The 19,175-nt window shown below is 32.8% G+C and overlaps 1 protein-coding gene and 1 non-coding gene across 2 annotated transcripts in view; both read left to right on the plus strand.

Annotated features, from left to right (window-relative positions):
- Ndst4 (N-deacetylase and N-sulfotransferase 4) overlaps window positions 1-19,175 on the plus strand; it is a 240,708-nt gene that overhangs the window by 103,531 nt on the left and 118,002 nt on the right. Inside the window, exons 2-3 of the mRNA XM_047566890.1 lie at window positions 9,088-9,175; window positions 14,958-15,112. Of these exons, the coding sequence (XP_047422846.1) occupies window positions 9,088-9,175; window positions 14,958-15,112 (243 nt within the window). The remainder of the gene's footprint in view (window positions 1-9,087; window positions 9,176-14,957; window positions 15,113-19,175) is intronic.
- Window positions 14,742-14,814, plus strand: Trnag-ccc (transfer RNA glycine (anticodon CCC)). Its single transcript has one exon. It is a non-coding gene; the product is annotated as a tRNA-Gly (tRNA).

Below are 19,175 nucleotides of genomic sequence, written 5' to 3' on the forward strand. Positions count from 1 at the left end.
AAGGAAACATCAATTACTCTTAGAGTGTAATTGTTATTTCTAAATATATTTCCAGTATTACATAATATTATAAAATTGATCTTGATCTAAATCTCTTTAGAGTAAGTGAAATCCTGGAATAATGGTAAAATGCTCTATTGTACAAATCTCTTGCAGACATCTAATATGATTTTATGACTAAATGCACACACAGAATCACATTTTATATAAATTTGAGTTACGCTATTTTGCTACTTGCATCATATAATAAATAGGAAACTACATTTGAATAGAGGATAGCATGACCCCAGAAAACACCTCAGTCCCCAAGGTTTAACCATTCACATAAAGATTTTTTTCTTAAAAGAGTGTAAATGAAACTTAAGCAAGTGGAATAGGTGTTGCTGGTTGATAGATAAAGCTAAGTTAAATCAAGTACAGGATTTTTCCTACTAAAGAATTTTAATGTGTTAATAAGCACCAAAAACTTCCCAGGTGATATCTAACATAGGGTATTTCCTAAATATATAGAACATAGAATTATTTTTTCACAGATTTATTGTATTTCATAGAACTAGTGATCATAGACCATACTTTAGAAAACACTCTTCTGTGATAAGGAAGTCTGTTTTACTAACTATTTCCTTATACAGTGATATTGTCCATGATTGCCCAATGTAGAATACAGCCCAAATGGCCATACTCTGCACACCCTAAGTCAGCTCTGAAGTTGGTAAATAGATCAGGACCTGCTCTGGAGCTTCCACAGACAGAACAAAGACAATTCCATCAAGTTGGCCTCCTACTCAGCAGCTGAAAGAATGCAGAGTGATTCAAATTACACTTTCAAGTGCCAACCTAGCACAAAGAGAACTTGAATTCAGTACTGCACAGTTTCTTATGAGACTCTGGTAACCTTTATAAACTATTTGGCTCCTACTCTTATGTAATATAGATTTAGACTTTCTTATTTTCTTATATTTGTGTGTGTTGCGTGTGTGCATATGTATGTGGTTCCCTTCGTATTTGATTTCTTATTATTCCTGAAGCTGTCATTTAGTCATTGAGCTTTCAGTAGCTAGTTTCATTTTACTGTCCCCAGAAAAATTCTAAATACAAACTAGCTTTACCTCACAATTACTCTCTCATTCACTTATATACTTTGGTAAGGCAAAAAAGACAATAATTTTCGTTATTACACCACAAGAAGCTTTAAAGGAAATAGTCACACCACAGGAAGAATGAACTTTGAAGTTGAAATATAAGATTCTTTTTACATCTTAAAAAATCCTATAGGGCATGTTGAAGACTTAACAGAATTGAAGACTAGAGTTAGAAGGATCAACTTATAAAGGTGATACTAGTGGCCTAAATAATACATTTTAAGGATCTTACTTAGTTTGTATTTGATTTAAATTTCCTTATTTTATTTAAAATTTCAATCAGCTAGGTAGAATATGGTACCATAGTTTGGATCTGGAATGTCCCCCAAGAGTCCATGTGTTAATGTCTTCTCCTAGTTTGGTACTAAAGGGAGATGCTAAAACCTTTAAAAAGTGGAGACTATTAGGAGGAAGTTAGGTCACTGAGGGAGGGCCCTTGAAGGGAATATTGGTAGCCTGGCCCCTTCCTATATCTCTCTTTACTCCTTGACTCCATGAGGTGAACAGGCCTCCTTTGCTAAAACCTCCTACCATGATACACTGGCCACCACAGACTCAAAGCAGTGGGGCTAAGCAAGCAGGACCTGAAACCTCTGAAACCTTGAGCTAAAATAAAACTTTCTTTCCTATAAGTTGATTATCTTGAGTATGTTATTCAAAGTAATGGAAAACTAACACAGATGGAACAGAGCTATAGACAGCTGGGCAGAGTTGCTTAGTCAACTTACTGTTACTGTGATCCAAAGACCTGAAAATAACAAAATAGAAGAGGAAAGGTATATCTTGGCTCATGGTTTTAGAGAATCAGTTCATAGTTAGTCCTGCTTGGTCCTCCACAGTTCTGGGGCAGAGCATCATGGCAGAAGGGCATGGCAGAACAGAGTAGCAGAATATGACAACTAGGAAGGATAGAGAGAGTTCTGCTCACCTGAAACAAAATATAAACCCCACAGGCATGTCCCCAGTGACCTGATGCCTCCATCCATCCCCTACCTTACTATAATTATTATCCAGTTGATCCATATCAGTGAATTAATACAATGATTAGGCTATACCTCTCATAATCTAACCACTTCACTTCTGAAAAATTTTGCATTTTCTCATGAATGAAATTTGGGGGACACCTCATATCTAAACCATAGCAACAGTCAGTTTGTGATGACCTACATGGACTAAAACCAAGAATACAGTTGAAGGGGAATTTGAGGTTAATAAGAACCAAACAATATTTGACCATTATTAAGGAAATTCTCTGGTCCCAGGGAGAGAATCAGAGTGCTAATCAGGAAACAAACAGAGACCCATCTCACTTTCAGAATGGACAGATATCAATGACTTAGAATTCTGTACACATAGGGGTGTATAGGACACTCTCCTATAACAAAGTTTAGGGCACAAGGCAAATCCATCAAACCACTAGGAAGGGAGACAAAGACACGTGGAATGTTTTGCTGATGGAATCAAATAAAATTTACAACACTATAAATGCACTTTAAATTTAATGATTTATATAACCTTTCTTGTGTTCTTTGATAATCAAGTAGAAAATGCAAACTCTTCACATACGTGACACGAGTTAATATTATCTTACAAGGTCAAAACAATTTTCAGTTTCTCTCTTTTCTTTGTCAGTATGTTTAATCAGTTTCAATGATTAACCTTCCAGTATGCAAAAAGCATTACTTATACTGTGAGACCACCCCTATAATGCATAGATACATTACATAGGTAATTAGTTTCTTTGAATTTACCTGTAGTCCTGGGTAACAAAGATTTGAAAGCAATGACTTGAAGCTCTGTCCTTCCTACTTTGGGTGATATAGAGGTTTCAACAACACATTCATACTACTGTGGGAGAAACTTGTAGAGTAGCAGTGGAAGTATTGATTTATTTTCCCTCAAACTCTCCCCAACTCTTCCCCACTGCACTGAATGTCAGAAACCTGAATCATTCATGAAACACACTCCACCTCACTTCTTGCATTGAATCACCAACGCTCACAATGTTTGCTTCTTCCCATTTCCAGTACTATCAATAGAAACCATGCTTTCAGTAATTTCTACAAAAACTACTCCAAAAGTCTCCTAAATGAAACCCTTTTCTTCTGAGCTAGTACCCAGATGAATTAATTTAATATGTAAATCATATTTTGTGTGAAATGAAGTAGAGAGTAGTGTCTTAAGATGCCAAGATCTTGTTCTCACTGATCCCTTTGTCTGAGGCTGACTCCTTGTTTCCCATTGTGGGCATGGCTAGCCTCCTACTGTTCACATCTCAAGAAGTGGCCACTGTTTCAGAGAGGCCTTTATTGATCTCCTTGTATACCTGTTTAAACCAGGTACTCTATTTGATTTTCAACAATGTCACGTGCTAACATTTTATTTTGCAACACTAATAACAATGTGCAATTGAGTAACTATTTGATTGTTTTGCAATGTGAATCATCTATGTGCCCCAAAAGACTATATGCTCCATGAAAAGAAAAAACTTAGCAGTTTTGTTTGTCAGGCACTTGGTAGTGCCTTACTTTGCCTAGTGGTAAAATAAAATTAATAAAGGGGAAGATTTAAAGAAATAAGTAGAATGTTTCTCACTACTTAATGTAGCTAAAGCTCAATAATATTAGATATTGTGGTTACTACCTCCACTGTATCCCTAATACCTGGGAGAGTACCAAAAACATAGCAAGGGTTTAATAATACTGAACCATCAAATGAGTGAATGAATAAAGGAAGAAGGGCATGGAGAGTGAAGAGATCCCAGAGCCAGTGGCCTCTATATGCCAGGAGACTTTAGCCAGAGAGAAAAGATGGGACTGGGACACTTAAGAGACAGTAAAAAGACATAAGAACGAATTGCTCTTAAATGCCAAGATAGTATTTGACACAACAGGGTTTTGTTCAGCTGAGCATAATTTCAGCAAAGGATGTTGACACTTCTCTTCATAAAAGACCTCCACATTTGGTCAGTGTGATCATCAAAACTATTTGTCCATTCTCCATTAATAAATTCATTCATTACACAATCAGAGCTGAACTATTTAATGTGAAATTCCTTAGAAGACCTACCATGTTGCTATAATAAGCCTTGGTAGATTCATAAATTTATTAGATAGTTTCCTCTTTGATTAGCAGTTAAGAGTTTAACAGAAGAAGATGGGGATTGCTTCTAAAGGGGAGAAAAGATGAGCTGAGCAAGAAGGAAGGCAGGGACTTTCAAAGGCAAACTTCAAAACTTCATACCTTTATCCTGAGTTGGACCTATTTATCTTCATTTGTACATTGACAAATAATAGTCTCTGCACAAAAATGCATGGACTCCTGACTCCATTTCATCCTCGCAGTCACACAGAGTTACTGCAGTGAGCCTGAGATTGTTAAGTTTGGACTGAGTGTTAAAGGCAAGCATGCTCAATTTTGACCTCCTCTTTGGTTATCTGGGTGGACGATGAAGCAATTTTTTCAACCTAGAAAATAAAAATATGACTAATATTCTTTTTGATTCCCACCTAAAGATTATATTAGGATAAGATGCTATTTTATTGTTGATTAAAATAAAAGACTGTATAAGACACAAAAGCAAACATTATTATCCTGAGATATTGGATTTTAAAATTTTGAAGCAAAGGCTATATGAAAGTATGTATACTGGCACTTAGGGAAATACACTTAGGGAAAGAGTTAATGCTAATAAGTAACAACCTAAAAATTAGAATTAATTAAGACATATGCAGCATACCTTGAAAATAATACAAATAATGCACTAACTCAATATTTCCCCAAGTTCTTCAGGGGAAATAATCTCTAGTTTGAAGTCATATGAATCACTGTTAAAGACAGATTCCTTCAACTCCATCCTGTACTTATCACTTTGGAATCCCCAAATGATGAGCCTGAGAAGAGGTATTTTACAAGCATTCTGGTAATTCATGTCCTATCTGGTAACTTCAAACAATCGCTTGACATTTTTTACAGCCAGTTGGAGTTTATAATGATATACATATTCCTGGACCCAATGATGGTATAAATCAATATTTTCAAGTGGGCTTCCAGAATGGACAATTTTAGCAATCTTCTTGAGAAAATTTTCTGCAACATAAAGTTTGAACATCATCATTCTTTTTAACAGTATGCACTTATGTGAGGGCAAAGTTGAACTTCTTTCATGAAATACTAAGAGATTAATTCTAAGAATGTTGAATTAATAATGCAAATTATATTTACTAAAATAATGATCTACTGTTTTTTTAAAGCTAGCTATGTATTTACTCCCTTAAACATTCAATTGTTTTTCATAAATAATGAAAGAAAAATTCAGATTAATTTGTATTGTTTTTTATGACTTGTAAACTATGAAAGACAATGAATTACCTTGTCTCAAGTCTTAGTATATTTTATTTTTACATATATTTTCAAATATTAGTTAAATTTACCCCAAAAATATTCAGGCATATAAAAGTGCATTTACAAATATTTTCTAAGCTTTATTATTTGGTTTTGGTCTAAATCTGAGACATTATTTCCAGTTCATTAGCAAGAATTTGGAAAATAAGGATTTTTTTGAAGCTTTCTTATGCTTTAATATTAATTTAGCATTCATATTTTCTTGCTCTGATCTTTCATCTAACATTTTAGCTTTTCCTATATTTCATGTCTGTTTTTTTCTAGTTTCTTCTTTTATGCTCATGACTTAGCACTTTTCTCTTATAAACTTATTTCTGATTTCTATTTTTCAAGATTAGATTGATTTTTATATATGCAATACTATTTGTCTCACTCTTTTTTTATCATTGAAAAACACAGAAAATTCCTTAATCTGATTTTGACAACCAAAGAACATTTACAGAAATAAGAAACCTTGGAACATTTTAAGATTTGCCTTTTTACTTTTTATCCATTTGATCTGTTCTTGCTTTTAGAATTTGACATTTTTACTCCTACATTAATCAAATTCCTTGTTGGGAGTTTGTAAATACACAATTCTACTTCTTTTGACAATAAAAAGATCAGTCGAATTTCTCATACAGCTAATTAGTACCAGTGGAAGAAAATCCATCTAGCCTTGTGTCTTTGAGCTTGTCTTAATAGGAGATCTATAAAACAATGTTAGAAGATTTCAGTGTTATGAACATGCTGGAAAAAGTAATATTTTATCTATATTATTCTGATATTTTTAGTATAGCTTATGAATTGTGTTTATCATTTTTACCACTGAAAAACTGGTAATAATAAAAATAAATGAAACTATGTTTATAGCTATATATTAATACTTGCTTTTATCATACTTTGAATACCTTTCACATATAGGAAAAGTTCATTGAGTAACATGGGATATGTAAAAATGAGTAAGGTTTGCTCAACCTGAGGGTGACTATAGAGTGCAGAGAGAAATAAGATACAGAGTATGTGAAACAAAGTAGAAAATTATGGAAGTGTTAAAAAACGACTTAGAAATTTCCTATGGGAGATAAGAAAAGAAAACCTATGAGGCATCAGAGAAGCTTCATCCAGAAATATGGCATTTGGGTGGAAATTTAAAGAATGGGTGAGGTTTGGGGAAATGGGATGGAGACCAATGCGGGTTTTCTAGGCAAAGGGAAGAGAGTGAGCAATGGCATGAAGAAATGTGGAGGTGGGGATTATGTGATACTTTGGGGAAGAAGCAATGCATGTAGGTTAATTAAAAATGTGGAGACACCAAGGATACCTAATCAACAGGTAGGGAATGATATATTCAGTGTCCATAGAGTACTTATTGAGTTCTGCATCTGTAACAGATCCTTAGCTAAATACTTGACACACCCTCTCTGATGTAATCCTCACCATAATAATATCACATAAGTATTCATCACTGTCCCATTTCACAGATAAAGGAAAGGATTAGAGAAAGGAAATGACTGACAAAAGTAGAATCTTAAATGAATAGCCTCCCTAACACAACATACTTTGGGAAGTTACTGTGAGTGCAGAAGGTAAGATGAGGAAGCTGGAAATGGAAAATGGAAACACTGTTGGACACCATAGTATCTTAAAATCCTAAGAAAATAGTAAGTGGTGGTGGTGGCAAGTTGCTCTGGGAAAAATAGTCTTTTCAATCTTTACTATATTGTCCCTAAGAAAGCACCAGATATGTAGGCCCACTCTTCAATCTAAAATCTTTCACAGTATGACCGAGATTTCTTTTGCAACACTTGTCAAGAATTACCATTACACATTTGTGTGACTATATTTTATATCTATCTCCCTCTCTAGTTGGTAAGGTTCTAGGTTACAAGGGCCATTCTTAGGAAATCCAATACTGTATCCATCCACAATTAATAAATATTGTATTTAAAAGTGGATGATGAATAACAAGAAAGAATGAATGACAGATAAATAAATGTAGAATGAAGAATACTTCAAGAACTCCAAGGAAAAATACAGATGGACGGTGTTGGAATGGAGAAGGGGAAGGGAGAAATTAAATATAGTTATATATATTTCAAGATATGGAAGCTCTGAGATTGAGCATTCAATAAAGCAAAAAGTAAAATAAAAAAGAAATTAGAGAAAAGTCATTAAAACTAAAAATAATGCATGGCCTTATTATTTTAAGGTACATTCCATAGCATTTACAAATAATGCTATTATTCCATACATGTTATTTTTAACTCCACCCTCCTTTTAATATCTACTTTGACCTTTTTGAGAATGTCTTTGAATATTTCATAGAAATAAATTAAACTAATGGATCCAGTTTTCCATTGTCTATATAATTGATAAAATTTAAAAAAAGATTGACCATGATTACATGCAGTATAATTATGGTCTCAAAGAGTCACTGACTGTATAGTTTATCAATATTTTAGTTATTTGGTCATTTCTTTATTTCTTTCTTCAAAATTAAATTAGTTCTCAGGACTAAAGGGATAAATAGTTAGGTTCACAAATTTTCAAAGCAAGCACTTATCCACCATAACTAAAGCAAAAGAAATTATCTAAACCACTGGTTCTTTATTTAGCTTAACAGATGGTAAAGGTAACAAAAATTAGTCTTAGTTTGAAATGACTTTCTAATTTCCATTAAAACAAAGTAAGTCCTCTTTTAAAAAGTCACTTAAAAAATAGGAAAAGCATTCTGAATCAGTAAGCAGACCAATAAGTGAGCAAAAAGCCCTGGGATATGAGAGTTCTGGATTATGCTGCAGGTATTCACATAGGAATAACAGCACTGAAGGGACTGAGAGAAAATTTGCATGACTAATTCTGGCTAATTATTATCAGTGTGTTCTTACCTGTCTACAAACAAGAAATTCACACAGTACAATTCTAAGTCTAGAAATTAGAGAAATGTTTACATTTAGAGAACATTTCTTTATGGAATTAGTAGTATAAAGGGTATTTATTCTTATTTTTCATGTCTCTAGATTTGCAAGCAATGCCTTATAAAATATACATTGCTCTTCAGTTTTTTAAGTAAAATCTCAAGCTTTCAACTCAATAATTATGCTTTTTAAATGATGGGGGAGGTAGCACAGTTAAATAAAATACCAAATTATAGTTCAGACCAAAGTTCCCTCCTATTCCTTACTAGCATATATAGGACTTGTCTACATTCAACAATTCTGGAAAATTTTCCCCAAGGAAAGGAAATATAATAATCTGAAATTCAAGAAATGTCTCAGAAATGAAAAACGATTTCAGTGCCGTGCAGTTGGAGAAGTGCCTCTCAGCAATGCATAATGTGCTCAGGACTTCACTGTTTTGTAATTTGCTAACCTTCAATAAAAATAATAACCATAGTAATTATCAGACCTGAGATATGAATATCACAGAACAGTCTCCATCAAAATCCCAAAACCAACAAAGCTCAAATTGTTTCACTGATACACACATTTACAAAAGAGGCATCCCAAAGCTTCATATTTATTTTTCTAAAATCATGTTAATTTCTTATTTATTTCAGGCCTTACTAGAGACTCAAAATTTACTGCGCACTCAGGTTGCAAATTTTACCTTCAACCTTGGATTTTCAGGGAAGTTTTACCATACAGGTAAGAAGGAGCTTTGTGTTCTCAGGCAGCTACATATAAATAGGAGATAGGATTATAAATGTTCCATAAGTAGGAGAAACAGAATGTCCAGATTGATTATGGGAAAAACTTGGGTGCGTTATATGAGAAGCCAAATCCAAAATCAATGAGCTCGTTTACTTTGGCAAATACTATTAAAATCAAGGGCAAAAGAGAAAGAGAATTGACTTTTTCAACTCGGTACAAGAAACCATAATCATTGTTTTAAGTATGATTGTACATCTTGTTTGTCAGCATAGTCCAATTGAGAGCATACTTCAGTAATGATGATGATGATGATACTAATACTAATAATAGTGGACAGTATTTTAAAATTTGTGAGTAGTTGAGGTGGCAGAGACTTTTGTGCTTGTTATTTACCTTTGGAAAATATCTGGTGATGGGAGAGGAGTTTTATAGCCACAAAGGAATTTAATTGACTTTCCTTTGCAATATTTTTACCTGAAAGTATTGAGACAAATTTGACCCAATATCCATTAAAACCTTCACAATCAAGCTTGCATTTCCCCCCCATATCTATCTAGTCACAGTTAAACTTCTATTCCATCTAAGCCTCTCAACAGATTCTCAAAATGGGATTGGTGTTCATGAATGCTTACTCTGTGTTCTGTTATTTCTCACCTCTTTACGCTCTCACCTTCAGATTTTGACTTTCCTTTTCTGAATATTAGCATTGTTACTAAATGCCTCTAGCATAGAAAAAACAGTGTTCATAAAATTGTCTTGCACTGAGGACAAAAATACTACTAAAGTGTGCTGGGGTTAGAATTAAGAGAACATCACCATCTACACCTACTTGCTTTTATGCAGTGAGGTAAACGCTTTGCATTGTTTCTGTTAGTATCTTAGTGGAAATATTTCACAGAATTATCTGTGCATGTATGCAGTTTATTGATTCATTGCAAATATCCCATGCAAAGGTAGTCTTTAATTATCTTAAATGGAGCTTGTTTACACAGAGACTGTTTAATGTAAAAGCCCAGCATGGTTTATTAGAATATTGAAGTAGCAATGTCTTATTGACTTTTCCATGATGCTTTTTTCTCCTGCTTTGTAACATGTACATCTGTTTAAAGTAATAGAAGGAAAATTAGTATTTAGACCAGTTGATAAATCAAATGATTGCATATTTTTAAAGGACATTTTGTAGAATAGATTTGGGTCATCATATCTGCACAGGCAAAGCAATTTCAGCTTACAATTTTGAAAATAGATTTGATTTTGTAAATCTTCTTCAAAAGCACCCTCAAGAAATGAGTTCAAGCCTAAGAAGCTCTGACTATGAAGTTATAAAGCAGATAACTACAGGCTGTATCTACTCATGCAAGAGAAAAAATATGGGATTATTTGGAGTTCACATACAAACAATACTATTTTGTCTTAAATAGTTATACGGTATAAGGAAAGCATTCTTTTGGCTGATATATATCTGGGTAATCACCTCCATTTTTATTTACTTTTCATACTCAGACCTACTAAACCTGCGAGACATTTGCAGCATTATTGTTGATAAAGGTTATGACGCATCTCATTTCTTCTCTACGATCCTGAACATGTACATTACACATCAAATGAGTAGCATACCAAACAATATTACAGGGATAATTGTTGAAGGAAGATACAAAAAAGCAATATTTTAACTTTCTCTCTCTCTCTCTTTTTGTACATTGTGGTGCTACAGGGCACTGTACACTGAGCTACATCCTCATGCCTTTTTCATTTTTGAGGCAGATTCTCACTAAGTTGCTGAGACTGACCTTGAACGTGCAAACCTCCTGCCTCAGCCTCCCTGAGTAGTTGGTATTACAGGTGTGAGCTACCGAGCCTGGCTTTCATTGTGTCTCTTAAGCAAACCTTATGAACACTATGTGTTGAAACTATCCTAACAAAAACAACGGAAGAAACACTCTCTGCTGCTATGCTATGGTGATAGTGTACTTTAGAAAATAAACAGTATATATAAAATGGTAGATCCTGGAAGTTTAATAACCTTCATATAAATATGTAACCCTTATTTAAGTATTATGCTCTTTTATTCACAGGAAAATTAAAAAGCATCCATAACATTTTTTGAGGGTGCATCATGTCATGTTAAATACTTATTAACACACATGGGCATATCAAGGTTTCTGTCAGGGCTGAATTATACATTAGGGATACCCACTATCAGAAAGGCAATACCTCATCTTCCTGTAGTCACTTTCCTATATAGAGGTTTAGCATTATAGGAAAAAGATCACAAATAAAATAAGTGCTCTCCTTTTGTGTGCACTTGGCTGTGATGTGTAACATGCTGAGATGGCCTTGTTGCAATGACGGCCTTAGTTCTTCCCCAGACTATCTGGTTTCCCAATGCATAAGGATGCTGATTGATGAGCCTCATTGTTTTGAAGACATTTAATCACATATGTCCAGTGCAATAATGATTGATTCTGCATATTTCAAACTGATTCACTTATTTGTATTTCTCATGTATTCTTTCCTGTTCAGCTTCTCTGTCCTTCACATACTAAAAACAATCTCAACTCGAAAGGGCATATTACTAAGCCTTTCATAAAAGTCATTCATCCACAGGTGCCAAATTGAAAGAGGAAGGACATGGTGTTGATTAAAAGGAAAAAAATAAAAGTATGGAGTTTTGAGTGAAATATTTTAGTCGGGAAATGTTTACAACTTGATTGAAATCGCACAATAGAAGCTCAATTGAAAAATGAAGACATTACAGCAGTAAGAAGATGACTTCTAGACATGGAAGGGCAACAAATTTTATTTTTCATGGAACACAATTATTGCTGTTCTTGGTAATTCATAATAAATTGAAAATGATTTAATCAGTAATTAATTCATAAATAATGTTTATAAATTGGATAATGTTGGTCTTTTCCATGAGAGTCAGTTTTTATAAAAAATACCAATTTATATAGTCATTAATATTCAAACACAACAATAAGAAAAACATTTTATTCTTTCTACTTTGGTTTTTTTGGTTTTTTTTGTTTTTTACCTTTCTTATAAAGAGTGGATTAACAGACTAGATATTGGAAATAGACTGCTTGTGTTAAAATCCAAGTTCTGACATTATACTAGTTATGTGAACAAAACCAGGCTACTTAACTTTTATATGACTCAGTTTCCACATCTCCATAATGGGATAATAATATCTCTTTCATCTGAAACATTGTCTAGCTTGTTGTTAGTATTCTGTTTATTATTAAGATAATTAATTTTGAGTACTTTTGTATAAGAATCAAATATTATCAAAAAATACACAGTAGGTAATTTGCATTGCTCTTTTCTGATTTTGGAACTCCAAGTAGCTTTTAAACAATTTGCATCATATCTTTCATTTTACTTAGTATAATACTTAAAATTGGTTTATTCTACATTAACCTGTATGGGACCATATTATGTAAGTTCAAGATAAAAAGAAAATTAGAAAATATCTTCTTACTATTTAGGAATAATACTAAGCAGATATTTGTACAAACAAAACAGAGAATACTGACACTGGGATTTTATGTATCTTATTTTAGGGTTACAACTGTACCTTTAAGGATATCGACTTATATTCCAGATCTTGCTAAAATTTGTCTTATTTTGGCAGACTTAACTCTTAGGAGAATATTATAACACAGATCCTCTGAAAGTGATAGCAAAAAAATTAACTCTTTATATATTGTACTTCTGAAACAAAGTACTTCTTAAACTCTGGGAATCAGGAAAAGTAAAAGGACATAATTTTAAAATAAGATAAAATTCACTTTTTTGCTAATGATGATCTAGATTTAAATCTAAATCAAGTTATAAGTAAAAGGCTCAATTTGACTACAGATATTTAAATGAACTGTAACTTGTGTTACTGTGGGCATATATGGGCCACAAATTACATTTTAGCACATAATTCCAGTATACATTAAGTATAGAAAATATGTGTATAGAATAAATCAAAAATATAACATTTTCAGTTACTTGAGTTTGAAAACATTTGGAATTCTGCTGTTCCCTCAGCATGACTTGTATCATATTTTTCATTAAGCTGTTTCCAGTGTCAAGGGTCTGCCTCATGTGGTTTTGAATTATATGACCAGCATAAAATAAGAGAAAGGCTGACAGAAATTAATCCATGATGTTGAAAAATTTTTAAAAGGAGACTTTAAATGTCATTCTCAACCTTATGGAGAGTTTTTCTAAATTAGCATACTCTCTGATATAAAAATTACTAAGATTTTATGATCAGTCATACATCTGTTTTTATCAATAGTCTGCAAATTTTTCTTTAAATTGAGTAATTGACCTTCTTCCTGGTCAAGTATGCATTATGTGCTTCCTGCCACTTGCAATAATGATCAGCGAAGTTTAAAGTGAATAGAAGCATTTCTCAAACATTCCGTATTCGAAGCACAGCAGACTAATTCTAGAGGGTTGAGAGAACCATCAATTCCTTCATCACATGTGACATGAAGTAACTCTTTCTAATTTATGACTGAGTCTGCCAAATTATGGCCTTGAGAAGCATTGTTAGCATAAAGATTCTACAGATGAAGTGATAAACTCTTCCTAATTTGGATTTCAATATTCAATATTCTTTTACTATAATAACAAAAGTAAATAAATTGTGAGTCTGTATTACTAATGGTTTTAACTAAATTTAACAAAAATTAAGAATGCTGTCTGCTCCTTTTATTCATAGGACTTGCCCATTTTTTAAACTTCCATTTTTTTACTCTTTGTATTGCCATTTGTGTTGTCAAAATCCTATTTAAACCCAGGTGACTCTTCCAACTTTTGAGGACTATGGATTAAGGACTATATCCCAGGAACAATGTATATTTAAAAAGACATCCAAGTTGTTTTATACTTTATTGACCATAGAAAGCTGCAAAATTTCATTGATTAGAGTAACATAGATGGAAGTAAATTATTTATTTTTTCATTTAAAAATAAATAAAACATATTTTAAAGAAAGATAAAAAATGTCTCCATTGGTTAGTTCTAGAATATGGTATTGTACAATTTGGGTTTTTTTGTTTTGCTTTGTTTTTGTTTGGATTTATATTTTACATTTCTAAAATAAGCGTGCATGATTTTTGTAATCAGAAACAATTTAACACAATCCATGAGTTAAATTATAAACACAATTTTTGATATATGTATACATGCATAGATATAAATGAAAATTTTTTTAAGAGAAAAGGATTTATCTTTGATCAGGTTTCCTTTGTACAATAAGAGATAATTGTTAATTTTTCTGTTGATAATTTTAAAACAAAAAAAAATTTATTGATTCTTGATTTGACTTTGTGCACTTTAGGGGTCTTGTTAAGGATAGATCTACTATTTTATTATAACATGTCAGCAATTCTGAAAAAAAAAATCAGTAATAAAATACTCCTAAATTCTAAATTAAGCAACTGTCTGCACCTAGGGCAAGCACCACCTACCCTTCTGATCCCCAAATCCCTTGTCTAATATAATTTATAGTCATTATAGTCATTTTTTTCCTGATTAAAAAACCCACATAGGGACTGGAGATGTAGCTCAGTTGGTAGAGTGCTTGCCTCCCAAGCACAAGATCCTGGGTTCAATCCCCAGCACCACCAAAATAAAAGGAAAAAAAAAAAAAAAAAACCACATAATTGGACCTATGTATCAGTAGCATAAAGAATTATATAAATTTTACAAAAATAACCTTTAAACTAGTACAAAATTTTCACTAATGTTATTTTTAACTTTGTGTTTGTAGGGACTGAAGAGGAAGATGAAGGAGATGACCTTCTGCTGAGGTCTGTGGATGAGTTCTGGTGGTTTCCTCACATGTGGAGTCACATGCAACCCCACCTCTTCCACAATGAGTCATCTTTAGTGGAACAAATGATTCTCAATAAAGAATTTGCACTGGTGAGCACATTTTATGGTGGTATTTTTCAAACTATAAGTTCTGATCTAGTGGATTATAAAATCAGTTTATTATAATGGATTCTAGAGAAGTACAATAAAACAGAATATCAGGGTATAGCACATATACTAAGGATACATGCTGTGTTTTGTGATATTTTATTTCAGGAGTGTATATGCATGGGGCTGAGAGATATATATGATATCTATCTATACGTATAAATAGATATCACAATAATATATTTCAAACAGTAAGTCTGTCAGAAAGTTGCTACCTCCTCTTCTATTAGAAAGTTATTAGAGTATATGTGAAAAAAAAGAGTAATTCTCCTCCATTTCTCCATTACATTACAAATGCAATATGATTCACCTCTTAAAAATCATTTGTTGCAAGAACAAATGGATGGATGCATGAATTGAATCATTGGAACAATGACTCTAATCAGTGACTCTCAAACTTTAGTGTGCCTCCATTTCACCTAACAGGTGAAACACAGGTGCTGGGCCTTTGAGAGTTGCTGACTCAGGAGATCAGCAGAGTGACTTTAGAATTTACATTTTCAACAAATTCTCACTCTATGATGTTGAGAAGAATCACTTGTCTAGTCCAGGGGCTGGTTAACTATGGCCCATTGGCCAAACGTGGACTATTGTTGTTTTTTCTGATCCCTGAGCTAAAAAAAAAAATGTGTTTTGTTGTTTACATTTTAAATGACTGAAAAGCGATCAAAGGAACACTTTTTGCAACAGAAGACTTATACTAACTTCAAATTTCAAAATTCATATATGACATTTCATTTATTAAACACTGCCATAGTCAGTCTTTTATATATCATCTGTAGGAGTTTTCCCACTGTAACAGCAGAGTTGAGTAGTTGTGGAATACACTCTCTGGCCCAAAAAGCATAAGATATTTCTCTCTGGATCTTCACTAAAATGTTTACCCACTTCTGCTGTAGATGTTAATGAAGTTATGTATCCCTTTAAAATTGTAATAGAAGATAGAAATCTTGTCCCCATAAAAACACTCAGATACACGTTCCCATATTTTTACATAGTGGGACATATAATCACAAAGGGTTTGTAATAATAGCAGTACCCAAAGACCCTGAATCTGGGTTAGGGAACCATGTCGTGAACATGAACAGTTCTTTTGTACTGAGTGCTTGTTTTTAATCCTCATTTTTTAAAAGACATATTTGGAAGCAGAGCTCTCAAATGAATGTTATAATATTTTATAAGTTGTGTCTAGTTATTATGCTAACTCTCCCTCTTTCCAGCTCTAAATTCCCAGAATAGAATCAGATCATCACAAAGAACCTTTAGTAGTAAGTGTGAAAAACATGAAAAGCAGTTATGATCATGAACTCAGTTACCAGAATGCCTTGTTCCAATCCTGACCTTGTAGCAATGACTTCTTGATCTTAAATAAATTAGATTCTCTATGTCTCAGCTTCCCCCTGTATAAAGTGAGGATAATAGAAACAACTACTATATAGGATAGATGCTAGGGTATGTATAATATGCTTAAGTAGTGCCTGGCACACAGCCAGCATTCAATAAGTGCTATGTCCTTTCTAAATACACACAAGTATGCAATTATATCTTTAAATAGACAAGCATGCAGCTATACCTTCCTTTAAATAGTCAAATATATATAAATGTGTATATATAATAGATGTGCATATATCATACACTTGTATATCTATTATATATATGATATACATTTATGTATGTTTATGTGTAGATATATATATGCATGTGTGTGTGTGTATGAATATGTATACATAGATAGATAGACACACATACATAGATAAATCATTGTAACGGTATAATAAATTTTGTATTGCTTAATAGACTTGTAAATTTAAGTAAATTTCCCCTTTTTAAAAATAAACATACCTTGAGTAAGTTTGCTAAATTTTCTCATTTGTGGTTACCTTGAAAATTAAATGTTTTTCACTTGGTTTACACCTCCCTAACTCCACTGCCACTCTGAAGCCTTGTGTTTTAGGCTGGTAGGTTATATTTCATAATGGCTGATTTCACCTGTTTGTGTAATTTCTTTTTAAAAGCCGTGCTGAGAGCTCTGGGAAAGACTCAGATGTAATTGCTTCGTAATGAAATGTTGAAAGCTATTTAGAGTCCATTCAGAGCAATTACATTTGTTTAGTTAGCATGGCTAGAAGTTAGACTTAAACCTATAAATATATTTTGTAAAATATATCTTATGTGTTGCATAGTCAAAATATTACAACTGAAGTGAAGTCTGTTAAACACACATACTGAAATGACATTGTCCTTTTGGAGTTCAGCTCAGTAAAACTCAGGACATTTTAAGCAGTAACATTAAGAACCCCACCTTAAGTATTAACATAACATAATATAGGTACTGTCTAGAGAGCAAGAAATGTATTTCTCTCTTATTAATTGACTATCTTTCCCCATCCAGGTGACAATTTAAAATCAACAATATTAAGACAGGATAGGACAGTAGAAAGTGCTGAAGGAGATGTTGGCAGGATAAATATTAGCCCCAGTGGCTGGTAAAGAATTCTAATAAAGTTGGCAACTTTTTAAATGTCTTCATGCCTCACTTTTCTCCCCTGAAATGGTAATCACTCCCTTTTTCATTCTCTACACCACAAAGTTTTTAGATAATTAATTTATATCAACTCATCTGCCAACCAAAGGCACTGGACCAGATAATGCCACTGATCAATTCCAGCTTTAAAATTCTGTGATCACTGACAACATCAGTTCACAAATTTGGATTGAGTATCTTGAAATACTCATCCAGTTTCAGTTTAAACAATTATGGAAAGGGATTTTCAAATTAAATGAACATTTATATGGATAAAATCAAAAGTTCCCTCTCCCCACTACTTTTAAAATTTGTCCAGATGCTCCGAACTACTCCTTGGTTTGACACTGAGTGGCAGAGGGGTTATCAGTCTCAAAATCACAATTGTTCTAATAGTATTTCCAAAATGATTGAAATGACATATTAATAGTTTCATATTGATATTTTAGAAAAGATTCTAAAAACCAAATCAATCAGCATGGTCTTTTGTGGAATTTTTCTGAGTTTTTTCCCGATGGAGTTCATTTTCTGTTATACATATTTAACAATCATGAGAATAACACATTGCAATACCACTTCTTTCACCCCTCATTGCCCTCATTGCAATGCCCTCATTGTTTTGGAAGAGGCTTTATTAATTGTCATTGCTCAATCCATGTTCACATAATATGCATTGTGATTATGGATGTGTATGTGGGGGTTGCATGTATGCATAAGCACAAATGTATGCAGTGTGGACATATGCTTGTATGTATGTGTGTATGCATGCTTAATCCATGGACATATATGCCATGTGTGTACATGTATGTACATATCTGTACAGATGATGTTAGTCTGATGACAAGCACAATCTACCAAGATCTGATAGCAACAATATACCTTATGTGGTATGGAAATAAAGTGGAGAAAAATATTTTCAGTTCTCTTTAATTTCATAAATCATAGATATTTGCTGCAATTCAATTGCTTAAGCATGTCAATAAATAGAAGCAAAGCTTCAAAGATGATAACAGACAAAGGTTTAAGGAAACTGGAAGCATCAGCCAACATGAAAGCAGTCAATGAGTTACCCAAAATCATTCTGATTTAACCTACATCTCCATTTCAATCACAGAGAGTGCCTGTAGTATAAACCTGAATTATTTATTTTTATTCCACAATAGACATATGAAAATAAGTTTTTAAAAACTGCTTTGTTGTTTTAAGTTTTATGTACATACTCATAAAAGTTTCCAAACCAGTGGGGCTTTTCAGTTTACTAATAAATGCGGATCATAAACTATTCTGAAGGGAAAAGGACCACATTTTTGTCTTCAATACTGACATTTTCAATAATGATGTAACTTTTATTGATGTTCTATTAAATAGAACATAGGGTATCTTATTCTTGACCAAGTAAATAAAGATTCTTTAAACAAAGGCACAAGCTTTATAAATTCTACTTTTAAAAAAACTCACATATTTATGAAATCTATAAAATAT

The sequence above is a fragment of the Sciurus carolinensis genome, chromosome 10 (assembly GCF_902686445.1).
Source record: "Sciurus carolinensis chromosome 10, mSciCar1.2, whole genome shotgun sequence".
NCBI lineage: Eukaryota > Metazoa > Chordata > Mammalia > Rodentia > Sciuridae > Sciurus > Sciurus carolinensis.